Source organism: Mauremys mutica, chromosome 13, assembly GCF_020497125.1.
Source record: "Mauremys mutica isolate MM-2020 ecotype Southern chromosome 13, ASM2049712v1, whole genome shotgun sequence".
Classification (NCBI taxonomy): domain Eukaryota; kingdom Metazoa; phylum Chordata; order Testudines; family Geoemydidae; genus Mauremys; species Mauremys mutica.
Genome location: NC_059084.1, coordinates 29920667 through 29936921, shown reverse-complemented (window position 1 = coordinate 29936921; position 16255 = coordinate 29920667). Strand labels below are relative to the sequence as shown.

Below are 16255 nucleotides of genomic sequence, written 5' to 3'. Positions count from 1 at the left end.
TCCTCCCCAGCTCTCCCATCCCCCACACAGACAGTCCCTACTCCATCACACGGTGACTGAGGAGTGTGAAGCAGGGTGGCCAGGGAGTGTCAGGAGGGGGGTGTTGGTGACTGAGGAGTGTGAGGCAGGGTGGCCAGGGAGTGTCAGGAGGGGGGTGTCGGTGACAGAGGAGTGTGAGGCAGAGTGGCCAGGGGATGTCAGGAGGGGGGTGTCGGTGACTGAGAGGTGAATGGGGTGTGAGTGAGCAGGGGGTGTCGGTGACTGAGAGGTGAAGGGGGTGTGAGTGACCAAGGGGTGTCAGTGACCAGGGGCTGTCAGTGACTGAGGAGTGTGTGGCAGGGTGGCCAGGAAGTGTCAGGAGGGGGGTGTCGGTGACTGAGGAGTGTGAGGCAGGGTGGCCAGGGGGTGTCAGTGACCAGGGGCTGTCAGTGACTGAGGAGTGTGTGGCAGGGTGGCCAGGGAGTGTCAGGAGGAGGGTGTCGGTGACTGAGAGGTGAAGGGGGTGTGAATGACTGGGGGTGTCGGTGACTGAGGAGTGTGTGGCAGGGTGGCCAGGGAGTGTCAGGAGGGGGGTGTCGGTGACTGAGAGGTGAAGGGGCTGTGAGTAAGCAGGCGGTGTCGGTGACTGAGAGGTGAAGGGGGTGTGAGTGACCAGGGGGTGTCAGTGACCAGGGGCTGTCAGTGACTGAGGAGTGTGTGGCAGGGTGGCCAGGGAGTGTCAGGAGGGGGGTGTCGGTGACTGAGGAGTGTGTGGCAGGGTGGCCAGGGAGTGTCAGGAGGGGGGTGTCGGTGACTGAGGAGTGTGAGGCAGGATGGCCAGGGGGTGTCAGTGACCAGGGGCTGTCAGTGACTGAGGAGTGTGAGGCAGGGTGGCCAGGGAGTGTCAGGAGGGGGGTGTCGGTGACTGAGGAATGTGAGGCAGGGTGGCCAGGGAGTGTCAGTGACCAGGGGCTGTCAGTGACTGAGGAGTGTGTGGCAGGGTGGCCAGGGAGTGTCAGGAGGGGGGTGTCGGTGACTGAGAGGTGAAGGGGGTGTGAATGACCGGGGGTGTCGGTGACTGAGGGGGTGGGCTGTCGTTGACGTGGGGACTGTCGGTGACGTGGAGGTGTCGATCGCTGCGACGAGGAACGAGGCGGAGTCGAGCACAGCGCGCCATGACGCCCCCCAGTTCCGAACGGTGCCGGCCTACTGGCCGCCTCGTCCCTCCCCCGGGCGGAGACAGACGGAGGTCGCGACAATAGGCTGGGCCCGCCTGTCGGCCCTGGTGAGCGCGAGCGAGCGCGCCTGCGCAGGGGGTAGTCGGGCTGGAGTCGGCGGCTGCGGTGATGAGCCGGATCGGGGCTGCAGTGGCCGGAGGCGTTGCCAGGCGTGGTCGGTCCGCCAGCCCTCCTGATGGGTTCTGCACCCCCGAGAAGCGGGTCTGCGCCTGGTGGGCCATGGGCCCGGAAGGGCCCCACCCGCGGCACTGGGGCATTGAGCAGGTCTGCGACTTCCTCTGCCGCAATGGCTTTAGCGAGCCCGGCCTGCTGCGCTGTTTCCGAGGTACTGCCCGGGGCGGCGGGACCCTGCGGGAGGTCGAGGGGGCCCTCTGCGAGCTCTGCCCGGCCCAAGCTCGGCTGGTGTTGCGGGCGGAGGGGGGCAGTGGGCGCGGGGAGCCGGGCGGGCTTGGGGAGCCGCCCGCCCAGCTGGGCAGAGTGAGGCGCTGGGCGGAGCTCGCCGTGGGGTGGTGTCTCCGCCTGAGCCCTTAGATTAGAAACTAGACAGCGCCGGCCGCGCTCCGTTCCCACCCGGCAACGTTTGGCTCAGTGCTCGGCTCCAAGCCTGTGTCCGGGCCTGTCTGACTTGTTACTTCTTACTGTGCTGGAGCCAGAGGGAAACCCCCCAGAGAAAACAACCCATACAAGATTTTAGCAAGCGCCAGGCTTTCTTTGCATATTGCTATTATATAGGGCTTGATGTTAGCCAGGATTGGGCACGCTGATGGAGCTATACTGGGCTCCATTAGTTTCTGTGTGATTTGAACTGACGTTTACAAGTTGTCTAGGGCAAGTCTATAGTACAAAATTAGTCCACCTAAGTTATGTCGATGTCCAGCCACCACAGTAATGAAATGACTTTTGCATGCCCACACTGTGCTGCTTGTGTCGCCAGTGCATGCCCTCACCAGGAGTGCTTGCACCAATTTAATGGACAGTGTAGGGCATTGTGGGAAGGGTTCTGAAAGGCAGCAACTGTGGATCTCAGCAATGTAGTGTTACAGTGACACTGAGCGACTCAAAAAAACCCCAAGGAGTCCTTGTGGCACCTTAGAGACTAACACATTTATTTGGGCATAACATTCATCGGTTAGATCCCACTTCATGTATGAAGTAAAAGATACAGGAGCAGGTATAAATACATGAAAGGATGTGGGTTGCTTTACCAAGTATTAAATCAGTCTAACAAGATAAATCAATTAACAGCAGGATATCAAAGGAGGAGAAATAACTTTTGAAGTGGTACGAGAGTGGCCCTGTAGTGAGGCGGCCTGGCTCCCAGCCGCACTGAGCCAGAACAGCCGCCTCAGTGGGCGGAGCCACCGCTACCTGTCCCCGCCCCTGAAGTCAAGGGGTGGGACAGGAAGTATAAAGGCTCAGGCCCAGCGCTCAGTTGCTGCCTGGCTGCCGGAGAGGACAGATGCTACTGACTGAGCTCCTGTTAGACCGAGCCTTCCCCGAGCCTGGTACCCTGAGGAGGGCTGGCTGAGCCTTCCCTGAGCCTGGTACCCCGAGGAGCTGCCTGAGCATCCCCTCGCTCCATGTCCTGAGGAGCAGCCTGACCAATCCAGCGCTCAGCACCCCGAGGAGCCCATGGTGTGGGACCTGGCGGAGGACGCTAGAGATGAGCAGGTACCAATGGAGGGGGAGATTGGAAGTAGCCCGGGGGTAGCCGACCCCAGTCTGGCTACAGCAGACTTCGAGCCAATGTTGGTGTGTTGCGGTCAGGACCCCACCGACACAGCAGCAGACTAACTGCCGCTGTTAGGGCCCCGGGCTGGGACACAGTGGAGTGGGTGGACCTGTGTCCCCCCTGCCACCCCACTCACGGGTGGCAGTCTCCCCCTTTCACCCACCATCAGGCATAGAAGCCTTGCCTGAGGACCTGAGCCCCTAGACTGCTGTGTGTCTGCTCAGCTCCTGCTTGAGGACCTGAGCCCTAAAGTACTGACTTTGTTTGCTCAGCCCCTGCCTGAGGGTCTGAGCCTCTGAACTATTGCTTGTTGCCCCGCCCTGCCCTAGGGCTTGGGCTTTACTGACTTTGTTTGCTCGGCCCCTGCCTGAGGGGTCTGAGCCTAAGAACTACTGTTTGTTGCCTCGCCCTGACCTAGGGCTGGGCCTTAACTACTGTTGGTTTTGCTCAGCCCTGCCTCAGGGCCTGAGCCCGGGTACTACTATTTACTGTCCCGCCCTGACCTAGGGCTCGGACTCTGGAGACTGAACTGCTTACTAGCCTTGTGTAGTGAGGCGGCCTGGCTCCCAGCCGCACCTGAGAGGGCCGAGCCTCCACACCGGACTCTTACAGGCCCATTACAGACAGTTGACAAGAAGGTGTGAGTAACAGTAGGGAGAAATTAGTATTGAGGAAATTAGGTTTTGCAATGACCCAACCACTCTCATTCTTTATTCAGGCTTCATGTGATGGTATCTAGTTTGCAAATTTATTCAGTTCTGCAACTTCATGTTAGTCTGTTTTTGAAGGTTTTTTTTTGTTGAATAATTTTCACTTTAAGGTCGGTTATTGAGTGACCAGAGAGACTGAAGTGTTCTCCTACTGGTTTTTGAATGTTATGATTCCTGATATCAGATTTGTGTCCATTTATTCTTTTGCGTAAAGACTGTCTGGTTTGGCCAATGTATGCCATCATGTGCCAGCAATGCCCCTTTGCCTCTTGCAGAGATGAAGTTTATTAAGGCAGCATAGTGGGTGAGTTACATTGGTGGGAGATACATTTTAGTGTAGATGCTTACAGCGTTAGGTCAGTATAAACTTCCTTATATTGGCTTAACTCTGTAGTGTAGATCAGGCCTTAGTAAAATCTTCCAAATGCAGCTAAAGAATTGTTTTCCTTCTGAGTCTGTAGGCAGCCTGAGACAATAGCCTTGAGAAATGTGAACTCCTCCAGTTTTTTTGTGGGGGTGTTAAGTCTAATATAAATTTAAATAACGAACTTTGATTTTTTTACACTTAACGCTACACAGGCGCAGCTGTGCCACTTTAGTGCTTCAGTGTGCAGGGGTCTCAAACACGCAGTCTGTGGGGCTCTTCTGTGCGGCCCGCCAAGCTCCCTGTGCCCCTCTGCCTACCTCCAGGCCAGGGGTGGGCAAACTACAGTCCATGGGCCGAATCTGGCCCACAGGATTGCCTCCCGTGGCGCCGTGAACCCCGTGCTGCTCCCTGAAGTGGCTGGCGGCATGTCCCTTCGGGCCGGAGGGGAGAGGGGAGGAGGCAGAAGGCTCCTGCGTTGCCTTGCTTCAAGGTAACGCCCCCTGCAGCTCCCATTGGCCGAGAACAGGGAACTGCGGCCAAAGGGACCTTCATGGGAGGTACCTGGAGGAACAGCAGCGGAGCCCTGTGTCCACCCCCGCTCCTCCAGGGGCTGTGGTTTGGCTGCTCCCTGGAGCGGAGTGGTGCCTGGCCCAGATGCATGCTGCTGCCACCCCGGAGCTACTCTATGTAAGTGGCCCTGGGTCGGAGCTCGCACCCCTCCTGCACTCCTACTCCCTGCCCTGAGCTTCCGGCTGCATCCCGCACCCCTCCTGCACCCCAACTTCCTGTCCTGAGCTCCCTGTCGCACCCCACACTCCTCCTGCACTCCCTGCCCTGAGCCCCCTGCTGCACCCTGACCCCCTGCTGCACCCCTCACCCCCCTTGCACCCCACACACCAACTCCCTGCCCTGAGCCCCCTGCACCCCCTGGTGACAGGGAAGGGGCAGCATTGGGGTGGGGACTTTGGGGAAGGGGGTGGGAAATGCGGGGCAGGGTTGGGGCCTCATGGAAGGGGTGGAGTGGGGGTGGGGCCGGGAGCAATGAGAGTGGGGGGGTCACGCTCAGCGGCTTGCTATGTGAAAGGGGTCACCACTACAATAGTTTGAGAACTACTGATTTAAATCACTTTAACTACATCACTTGGATGTGGATTTTTCTCTCTCCTGAGCGATGTAGCTGAGTTGATCTAAATTCCTGGCATGAGGCAATGTCTACACTAGGAAGTTGTACCACTTTAACGTCACGATTATAGTTAAAGTTGTACCACCACCCCCACATCTTGGTACAGATATATGGATGGTAAAGTATTTTATCCCAATACAGTGGTGACAAAACAGCAAGAGCGTACACACTACAATGGGACTTTTGTTGCAAAAACCACCCAGTTTTGGCAACAGAAAACTTCCACCCCCACGAGAGACTTTTCCCCTCCCTTCATTGTTGACAAAGAGCCAGTGTAGACACTGCTGATTGTTTCGTGCCAATATCCCACAGTGCCTGCCCTGATTGCTCTGCTCAGTGTTTTGATCTCTGCTGCCCTGCAGGCATGCAGCCCTCCCCTTTCAAAGCTCCGGGAAGTATCTGTGTGCTGCTCCCTTTGGGGAACAAAGAAAGAGCAAATCATTGGAATGCTCCTGTCCTGTCCTGCCCTGGGAACACAGCAGCAGGCAGACTGCTTCTGCAGGGGTAGGGGGGCAGACTGCTGTGCTGCTTTGCCATTCCTCAGCACGGAGAGCTCACAGAGCTACTCATGATGTTGCTCTTGGCAGCTGAGGGGGCTGTGGGAGAACTCAGAGAGAATCCCAAGATGCGCAGGGATCAGCTCTTCCTTCCCACAACGCTGCACTGTGGGATACATACCCATGGTGCATTGCTTACCCTGTCGATGATGGTGTCCCCAGAGAGGGAGCAAATGTGAACACCCTTTGGCGATTTTTGTTTTGACATAAGTTTAGTCAACAAAACTTGGTAGTGTAGACAAGCCCTAAGGGTTGTACCAGTATTAATCAGTAAAAAATCATACCCCCTAACTGATCTCATACTGGCACAAACTCAGTGTGCAGACTAGGCCTAACCCATGATGTTTATGCTGATTTCACTTTCACTGCTTGTTGCTCTGATCACATCAACCTCTTTGAATACCTTACCAAAAGCTTGTCTCTTACACTAACAGAATTTGGTCCAATAAAAAACAGATTTACAATTTTGTATTGTGTGGTTTTTTTTTTTTTAAAAAGTGAATGGTACAGAGTTTAAGCATAGAAGTTTCTGGGTATCATGGACTAACATATAGATTATCAAGGGGTGCGAAGTTTGGTTTAAGATCGGATGGCGTAAGGAATACGTAATCTGCAATATATCCGCTTGGGGGTAAAAGTTGACAGGTCAAAGTACAGACCTTGAGATATGAGGGTATGAAATTCATATAATGGCTATGTTTGGGTGTGGAGTATAATGAGTGGATACGATGATGTATTATCTCGCCCACCTTGTCTCTTTGACAGCCTGGAACCAACACAGCTACATCAACATGCAAACACAGTACTCTTCCATTATGTTAAAGTCAAGTTTCTTGTCCTAAGTTTCAAGGCCCTTCATAGCTTTATTCTTACTGTTCTGGTTTAGGGTTTTATATGGGTCATCATTAAACATAGTGTTGAAGAGTTTATCTAATCTTGTAATAATTAATCCTCTCATTGTATTGAACTCCACTCTACCAGTTTTTCCAGCCTGGACCATCTACTTGTTTGTTCTTCCATAAGCATTGCTGTGCTTACTTTGACAACACCTCTTTTACTTGGAATGCTAATCTAGGCTAGGCTAGTCTGTAGAGCTACTATTCATTCTCTTCTTTTCCCCTCCCTTCTCAGGATCTACTTTTGCTACAAGAAATATATTGCAATAAACAGCCAATATACGATGGCTAGTCTGAGGGGCAATTGAGGAAAGTTGATAGTTAATTACATATTTATGCAAAGCAAAACCAAATGTATGTAAAAAAATTTTGTCTGTCTTTGTATGTTGCTTGTCCACATAGGGTATGTCTACACTACAAGAATAGTTCGAATCAACTTAAGTCGAATTTGTAGAATCGACCTTACAAAGTCAAATTTGTGTGTCCACAGTAAGGACACTAATTCGACTTTGTGAGTCCACACTAACGGGGCAAGCGTCGACATTGGAAGCAGTGCACTGTGGGAAGCTATCCCACAGTTCCCGCACTCCCCGCTGCCCATTGGAATTCTGGGATTTCCCCCCCAGCATGCTGGGGGGGAAACTGTGTCGAGGGTGGTCTTGGGTAACTGTCAGCATTCCAGCGTCACTCCCGCCGGCGGGAAATCAGTTCGCGCACTTTTCCTGTTAGTGACAGCGCGGACGCCACAGCACTCCACTGCGATCATGGAGCCCGCTGCGATCATCGCTGCACTTATGGCCGTTGTCAACTCCTCGCACCTTATCGTACACCTCTTCAACAGTCAGATGCTGAGAAATCGGGCAAGGAGGCTCCGGCTGCGCGGTGAGGACGTGAAGTCTCAGAGTGGCACAGACCTCTCAGAAAGCACAGTACGCCGCGCTGTGGAGATCATGGTGGCAATGGGTCATGTTCATGCTATGGGACGGTGATTCTGGGCCCGGGAAACAAGCACGGACTGGTGGGACCGCATAGTGCTGCAGGTCTGGGATGAATCACAGTGGCTGTGAAACTTCAGGATGCGTAAGGGCACTTTCCTTGAACTGTGTGACTTGCTGTCCCCTGCCCTGAAGCGCAAGGACACCCGCATGCGAGCAGCCCTGAGTGTGCAGAAGCGAGTGGCCATAGCCCTCTGGAAACTTGCCACGCCAGACAGCTACCGGTCAGTAGCGAACCACTTTGGCGTGGGCAAATCTACCGTGGGGGTTGCTGTGATGCAAGTAGCCAACGCAATCGTTGAGCTACTGCTCTCGAAGGTAGTGACCCTGGGAAACGTCCAGGTCATCATAGATGGCTTCGCCGCGATGGGATTCCCAAACTGCGGTGGGGCTATAGATGGGACTCACATCCCTATCCTGGGACCAGCCCACCAGGCCAGCCAGTATATTAACCGAAAGGGCTACTTTTCAATGGTGCTGCAAGCACTGGTGGACCATAGGGGATGCTTTACCAACATCAACGTCGGGTGGCCGGGCAAGGTTCATGACGCGCATGTTTTCAGGAACTCTGGTCTGTTTAGACGCCTGCAGGAAGGTACTTTCTTCCCGGACCACAAAATAACTGTTGGGGATGTGGAGATGCCTATAGTGATCCTCGGGGACCCAGCCTACCCGCTAATGCCCTGGCTCATGAAGCCCTATACAGGCGCCTTGAACAGCAACAAGGAACTCTTCAACTTCTGAGCAAGTGCAGAATGGTTGTGGAGTGTGCTTTCGGACGTCTCAAGGGGAGATGGCGAAGCTTACTGACTCGCTCGGATCTCAGCGAAACCAATATCCCCATTGTTGTTGCTGCTTGCTGTGTGCTCCACAATCTCTGTGAGAGCAAGGGGGAGACCTTTATGGCGGGATGGGAGGTTGAGGCAAATCGCCTGGCTGCTGATTACGCCCAGCCAGACAGCCGTGCGATTAGAAGAGCCCAGGGGGAAGCGCTGTGCATCCGGGAGGCTTTGAAAGAGAGATTCCTCAGGTTGCAGGGTAACCTGTGACTGTTCAGGTTCTTTACAGAGAAGCTGAACCTGCCCCTCTTTCAGTTACTGTTGACTTTCTTTTGCGGTTACATAGCCCGTTCACCACGTTTCCCCCTTTCCAACACACGTTTAAAAACAAAGTTAATGGAATATTGTTAATTAACGTTTTCTTTACTAATGAATTCGCGTTAAAGGGTTGAAACAGGGACACAGACTGTGGTGGGTAGGGTGTGCAGTGATGTACAGACCGCTTCTACAGTCGAGGAATGACAGGCTCCTGCCCCTAGAGCGGTCTGCACTGCCGGACTGGTTGTTTCAACGAAGCCTGCCATCCCTCCTTTTCGGGACTCTGTATGCAGGGGCTATGTGGCCTTGTGGCGGGGGAGGACTGGGGGGAGGACGTTTACAGGTGAGTGTGAAGGAAGGGATGAGGGGTGCAGGCTCGGGTGTGGGGGCGTAGGAAGGGGTGAGGGGTGTGTGGGAAGGGGGAGGAGGTGTAGGGGGATGAGGGCTCTGGCTGGGGCTGAGGGCTTGGGGCATTGGAGAGGCTCAGGGCTATGGTGGAAGGGCAGGGTAAGGGCAGCCTGCCTTGCCATTTGTGTATGGCAGGCGCTAGGACCCTGGGGCACCAGACAGCATTTCTGCGGTGAGCCGCTCTACTGTCAGGCAGGTACGCAGTGCGGCGGGGCAGGGGGAGACCTGTGGGGGCCAGGGCCCGATCCAGGCAGGGCCGGGGGAGAGACCCAGCTCCAAATATAGCTGGAGCAGGGCACCTGCCGCCTATGCACAGAACATGAAAAACACCTCCCAGACTGACCAGGGTGCCTAGTGACTGCACTGTGTGTGTGACCTGCTGTAGATCCTGCCCCCGTGTCTGTACCCACGTAATGGTGACCGTCCTATGCAATTACCAAACCCCTCCCCCCCATCACACAAAGTCTTCTGTAAAGAAACATGACGGAAACAGCAATGAACAGCAAACTATTTTTAATAATCAACTACACAGTGAGGGGACGAAACTGGGATTTGGGCTTGAGTGATCCAGGAAGGGAAGGACTTCTCAAAATTTAGCGAATGAGAGCTTTTTGGTACTTGAGCACTCTGCTGGGGTGCAGTGACAGTTTTCACGGCCCCTGGCGCACCTCCTTGTTGTTTTGGGTGAGGGGGGTATTGGACTTCATGGCGGGGGAGGGCGGTTGCAGATACAGTGCAGGGGGGCTCTGTCCTCCTGCCTGCGGTCCTGCAGAACATCCACAAGGCGCCTGAGCGTGTCCGTTTGCTCCCTCATTAGTCCAAGCAGCGTTTGAGTCGCCTGCTGGTCCTCCAGACGCCATCTGTCCTCCCGTTCGCTGTGTGAGCGCTGCTGCTGAGAGAGGTTCTCCCTCCACTGGCTCTGCTGGGCCGCCTCGGCTCGGGAGCAGCCCATAAGTTCTGCGAACATCTCGTCCCATGTCATTTTCTTGCGCCGCCTAATCTGCGCCAGCCTCTGTGAGGGGCATGCTGGAGCACGTCGGGGTACAGTTGCAGCTGTGTGATGGGGAAAAAGGGATTGACTTCCTTATAAAGATACAGTTTTGCAAAGAAGAAACCTAGTCTAGTCAGTCTCTGTGAACAAGACCATGCACAGCACTCACTCAGGGAAAGTTCGAATTTTCGGAATTCGCTTTCATTGCCTGGGGGATTGCACTGCAGATCAGACAAGCGGGGCAGGACAGCAGAATCCATGGAGCAGCCAGGCATGGTAAGCCAAAGACTTTTGGCTGCTTTAAACTGAATGTATAGCAATGTCCTCTTGCTGCAGGCAATCCTGAAAGCATAAACTCTGCCCATGTTCCACCCCCTCGCGTCTGTTCCCTGGGAAAGATCCCTGTATGCTGCCACTCTGCAGCATCCACCACGTGGCTGTAAAGTGACACTCATTGTTATGCAAAGGAACAGTGAAGCACTCCCAATACTAATAGTACACAAATTACTGTAATTAAATGCAGGAGTCTCCGAGCGAGATCACCCTGAGGAGGGTCACTGAGGCAGATAGAGAGCGCATGATGCGTGAAAGCCAGCACAAACCAGGGGCCTATGCTGCCATGCTCGTGGAGGCAATGCTCCCGGAGTACCTGATGATAGCCTGGCGCGGAAAAGTGTGCTACCACGGAGCACCCAATAAGGCAGCTCTCCCCAGGAACCTCATGCGGAGGCTTTTCGATTACCTGCAGGAGAGCTTCTCGGAAATCTCCCAAGAGGATTTCTGTTCCATCTCCATATATATTGACCTTCTTTTCAACTAGTAACTATTCCTGCTCCATTAAAAATAAATATTAACGTGTTTAAAGCACTAACAGACTGATCCTTCCCCTGATTCAGGGTCCGGGGTAACGGCTGGGGAGGGTTGGTAGGGGATCTCAGTGAGGGTGATGAATAGATCCTGGCTGTCGGGGAAATCAGCGTTGTAAGCGCTGTCGACTGCCTCGTCCTCCTCATCTACCCCGTCCGCGAACATCTCCGAGGAACAGTCCGTCGACAGTATCCCATCCTCAGAGTCCACGCACACTGGTGGGGCAGTGGTGGCAGACCCACCGAGAATGGCATGCAGTGCCTTGTAGAAGCGGCATGTCTGGGGCTGGGCTCCAGAGCATCCATTTGCCGCTCTGATTTTTTGGTAGCCTTGTCTCAGCTCCTTGACTTTCACGCGGCACTGCGTTGTATCCCGGCTGTATCCTCTGAGTGCCATGGCTTTGGAGACCTTCTCATAGGTCTTTGCATTCCTTTTGTTGGAGCGCAGCTCCGAAAGCACAGACTCATCGCCCCACACAGCAATGAGATCCAAGACTTCCTGGTCAGTCCATGCTGGGGCCCTCTTTCTAGTCTGAGATTCCCTGGACTCCTCTGCTGGAGAGCTCTGCATCGTTGCCAGTGCTGCTGAGCTCGCCACGACATCCACACAGGAAATGAGATTCAAACTGGCCAGACAGGAAAAGGAATTCAAATTTCCCCGGGGCTTTTCCTGTGTGGCTGGTCAGAGCATCCAAGCTCGGACTGCTGTCCAGAGCGTCAGAGTGGTGCTCTGTGGGATAGCTCCTGGAGCTACTAAGGTCGATTTGCATCCACACCTAGCCTAATTCGACATAGCCATGTCGAATTTAGCACTACTCCCCTCGTCGGGGAGGAGTACAGAAGTCGAACTAAAGAGCCCTCTATGTCGAATTAAATAGCTTCGTGGTGTGGACGGGTGCACGGTTAATTCGAATTAACGCTGCTAAATTCGAATTAAAGTCCTAGTGTGGACCAGGCCTTAGACTGTAAGATTTTGGGGACTGGAATCTACCTCTGTGTGTTCAGGGCCAACAAGGCCCTGATCCAAATAGCCTCTGGACACTGCCATAATGTAAATATTATGGAAATGTGTAATACTTAATAATTCAACAATACAGATTGTAGCTCTTTTGATTTTTCTGTTAAACTAAAGCTCCTATGACTTCCATTGTTGGTGTTGGTCAAAATACTCCTTGTTGCTGATTCTTTGTATATGAATTTAGGCTTTGTCTAACATTGAGGGCCAAATGTTTTGCTAAGTGAATTTTTAAAATAAAGTAACAAATGTGTGAAAAGAATATTGTGTGTCATTATAAATGGGGAACTTCTAGAAAATGTAATAACTATATTAGAAAATACTTTCCAAATCTTACAATTTTGACCTTATCTGGAGTTTTGATTTGACCAAGGCTGGACACTATCATTGTCGCTTAACAGCATATGAATATGATTTTTTTCCTCAAGAACGTAGAGCTTTAGTAAAATTGAAGTAGAGGCACTTGAGTTTCAGATGTCAAGATCTGAAATCTCATCCTACATGTGGTTCATAAATGAGATCTGGATATTTTAGGAGGATCCTATTATAAAGTGGATTATTTAGCTAACTTCAAGTAAATGTTGGACAGCAATGTGTAAATACTTCCATTGTAAAATATTCCAGAAGCTTAAATACTTATGTGAAAGCCTAGAAGTAACAGCTGTTCCTTTAACTCTTCAGAAAATCAAATCACCGGGGCAGTGCTGCCTTACCTCACTAAATCTGAACTTAAAGACCTAGGAGTTGGGTAAGAACAACTTTTACTGATATAGTAACATGAGCTAAGTTAATTTTTGAGAATGTTTCCTGTCTGAGAAATTTTGGTTATTTAATAACTCTGGGATCTTTATTTCTCCATCATTGGCTTTGTTTAACTGTCCTAAGTTTTGTCTATGCCTTAAACAAAAATTACGATGGTGGTGGTATAAAGGATCTGTTGGTGCTGATCTTCACTGAAACCAATGAAGGTTTAATACTATCTTGGGGAAGAAAAGTCATCAGGTGATTGATTGAAAATGTTGTCCTTCGATTCCTGTGGTGTGATATTTCAGTATCTTGTCTTGGTTAGCTCACCTCTTATTTGCTGTTGTGTAATTTCAGGTATTCATGTCAAGGCTGACAGAAACAAAACACCTTGATATGCTTGGAGTGAGGTGTAAAAATGTGTACATTTTATAAAGTACTTCTTGATCAAAAATAGGGGTTGCAATTATTTTGAAAAGAGATACATAAGCCAATTGTTAAACAGAGCTAAAAACTGATTGAGGGTGTCATTTTATGTACAGCTGGCTTTGTTCTGTTACTATTGGGTTATTTGGGGGTAATATTGTGCCCTGTGGCAGAATGTATAACTATCACAACTATTATAAAAGAGAGATGAAAAACATTTGCAAGAAGAACAGGTTAAAGATGCACAAGGAGATAACTGGAACATAATGTGGGTTATTAGTTTGTAGTTTTATGTATATTATCAAGTGTTGTGGATGTTGGTATATTCCATGTGCATGGCTCAGTGGAGAAGGTGCAAACTTTAGGAGGCATGTTTAAATGGGGTGCAGGGCCGGCTCTAGACCCCAGCGCGCCAAGCGCGCGCTTGGGGCGGCTTGCCGCCGGGAGGGCGGCAGGCGGCTGTGGTGGACCTCCCGCAGGCATGCCTGCGGAGGGTCCGGCGGCTCCGGTGGACCTGCTGCAGGCATGCCTGTGGAGGGTCCGCTGGTCCCGCAGCTCAGGTGGACCTCCTGCAGGCATGCCTGCGGATGCTCCACCGGAGCCGCGGGACCAGCGGACCTTCCACAGGCACGTCTGCAGGAGGTCCACCGGAGCCGCGGGACTGGCGACCGCCAGAGCGCCTCCCACGGCGTGCCGCCCTGCTTGGGGCAGCGCAATTGCTAGAGCCGCCCCTGATGGGGTGGCTAGTGGACAGCATTAATTAAACAAATTAGAATTTAACACTAGATTAAATACAAAACTGACTTTAAAGTTATTTGTGCACCCACACACCTTGATATACACTGATGGTACTTTGCATTAATATAACACCTTTATAATTTCAGGATCTCAAAGCACTTTACAAACTGAGAATCTTTAGTTACATGATCACATTATTTTTTTTCCATAAGATCCCTGCTTATTCAGTGAACAGGCAGGATCTGTTCTGGGGATGAATCAGGTTTGTACAGTAAAGGAGGCTGTTGTCTGTAAGACTCCTACTTCATTTCTTACTGAAGTTGGAAAGTGTGTAATGAGTGAGGCTGAGGATTACAGCAATGAGATGGTCTCATAGTCAGTTTAATGCTTCCCTAAAGAATGGGATTCTATCTCTGCCTCTGCCACAGAGTTCCTGTGTGGTGCTGGGCAAGTGACTTATACCAAACTGTTCACAGGTGCTCACTGTGTGATCCTCATCTGGTGTCTGATTTGCAGAAGTGCTGAGCACTCAGACCTGAAACTGCAGTCACTGGAAGTTAGGTGCTGAACACGCTAATTCCTACTTCTCTGAAATTTAGGTCTTGGGTATCTCAAATTGGGCACCCAAAATTAGTGGACAGTTTTGACCTTAATCTCTCTGCCCCATCTATAAAATGAGGGATAATACCAACTCTTCACCTCAGAAGAGTGTTGTGAAAATCAATTACAGGCAAGTCTTACGCTGGGGTTACGTTCTGCTGTCAGTGTGTAAAGCAAAAACTGCGTATAGTCAAAATTACATTGAGTACAATGGCGGGTGGAATCGCCCGCACTACAGGTACAGTATTTAAATTATTTCTTTTTTTTGTTTTTGCTGACCGCGCAAAGCTGAGACTCGCCTGTAATATTTGTGCAGGACTCAGATACTATAGTGATAAGCACCAGAGAAAAGTCCATGAGGAAATTAATAATTCTGTCTTCAGAGTAAGATTTGAAGAGTGTGCAGTAAATAAAGCCTGGAGCCATGCACTGAACAACAAGGAGAAAACCCAGGAAATGAGGAATGCCTTCAGAAAATGAATGCACAGAGTGACCACCAATAAAAGTGGTCTTGATTAGCATCACATAGGAACTCTGTGGCAGAGGCAGGGTTAGAATCCAGTTCTCCAGGGAGCATGTAACTGCCTTACCAGCGAACACTCTCCATTCTTTGCATGGAATGAGGTAGGAGTCCTGTGGAAAAAGTAGTATGTGATCATGTAATTATAATGGTACTGGAATTCAAGAAAGGTGAATTTGGTTGCATTAGCACCCTAATTCTGGCATTTCCTAACTTGAGTGCCTGACTTGCAAATTTAACACTGTTTTTCTCACAGGTTGTGTGTGTAAAAAATATGACAAAAACCTGGTTAAACTTTACTGTGTAGACAAGACCTTAATCCCATCTAGGAAGGGGAATAGGCTGTACAAATATAAGCCAATTTATACCAGTATAACTTCCTCCACAGTATGGCTTGTTTTGGTATAAGTAGTTCTGTTTTAAAAAAAAAAAAAATCACATTCTTAAACAAAATAGTTATACCTGTACAAAAGCTATGTGTAGACCAGGCCTCAGTCTCCAGTTCAATGTCTAGGAGAAATGAATGCTATATTAGTAGTTTTATAAGAAGTCCTTTCCTGCTAGGGCACATTGTCCTTATGTTTCTTCTTTGTGACTCATGTGTTCTTTTGTTATCAGAAACGAGTCTTAGAATTTTTTGATCTGCTTTTAAGTCTTTTTTTACTATCTCCACCTTGGCGATTAGCTGCATCATCACCTTATTTATAATAATTGTTAAAAATAAACCTACATTACTGTAGTTAAGGTTGGCTGGTGATAGCTTGTGCCCTCCCAAAATGTCATAGAATCATAGAATCTTAGCGTTGGAAGGGACTTCAGGAGGTCATCTAGTCCAACCCCCTGCTCAAAGCAGGACCAAACCCAACTAAATCATCCCAGCCAAGGCTTTGTCAAGCCTGACCTTAAAAACCTCTAAGGAAGGAGATTCCACTACCTCCCTAGGTAACCCATTCCAGTTCTTCACCACCCTACTAGTGAAAAAGTTTTTCCTAATATCCAGCCTAAACCTCCCCCTCTGCAACTTGAGACCATTACTCCTTGTTCTGTCATCTTCTACCACTGAGAACAGTCTAGATCCATCCTCTTTGGAACCCCCTTTCAGGTAGTTGAACGCAGCAATCAAATCCCCCCTCATTCTTCTCTTCTGCAGACTAAACAATCCCAGTTCCCTCAGCCTCTCCTCATAAGTCATG

General features: G+C 50.7%; 1 protein-coding gene across 4 annotated transcripts in view; it reads left to right on the top strand.

Moving 5' to 3' along the window:
- The first annotated feature begins 1114 nt into the window (after window positions 1-1114).
- The window catches only part of SAMHD1 (SAM and HD domain containing deoxynucleoside triphosphate triphosphohydrolase 1), an 85440-nt gene continuing 70299 nt past the window's right edge, over window positions 1115-16255 (top strand). Inside the window, exons 1-2 of one of the 4 annotated variants that reach the window (XM_044985601.1) lie at window positions 1115-1264; window positions 12716-12782. Coding sequence is in view for 1 of the 4 variants with exons in the window: in XM_044985599.1 (XP_044841534.1) it covers window positions 1326-1542; window positions 12716-12782 (284 nt within the window). In the remaining 3 variants the exon portion in view is untranslated. Of the gene's footprint in view, window positions 1265-1315; window positions 1543-2646; window positions 2889-12715; window positions 12783-16255 lie in introns of those variants that run through there. The other 3 variants (XM_044985599.1, XM_044985602.1, XM_044985600.1) reach the window with 3 other exon arrangements.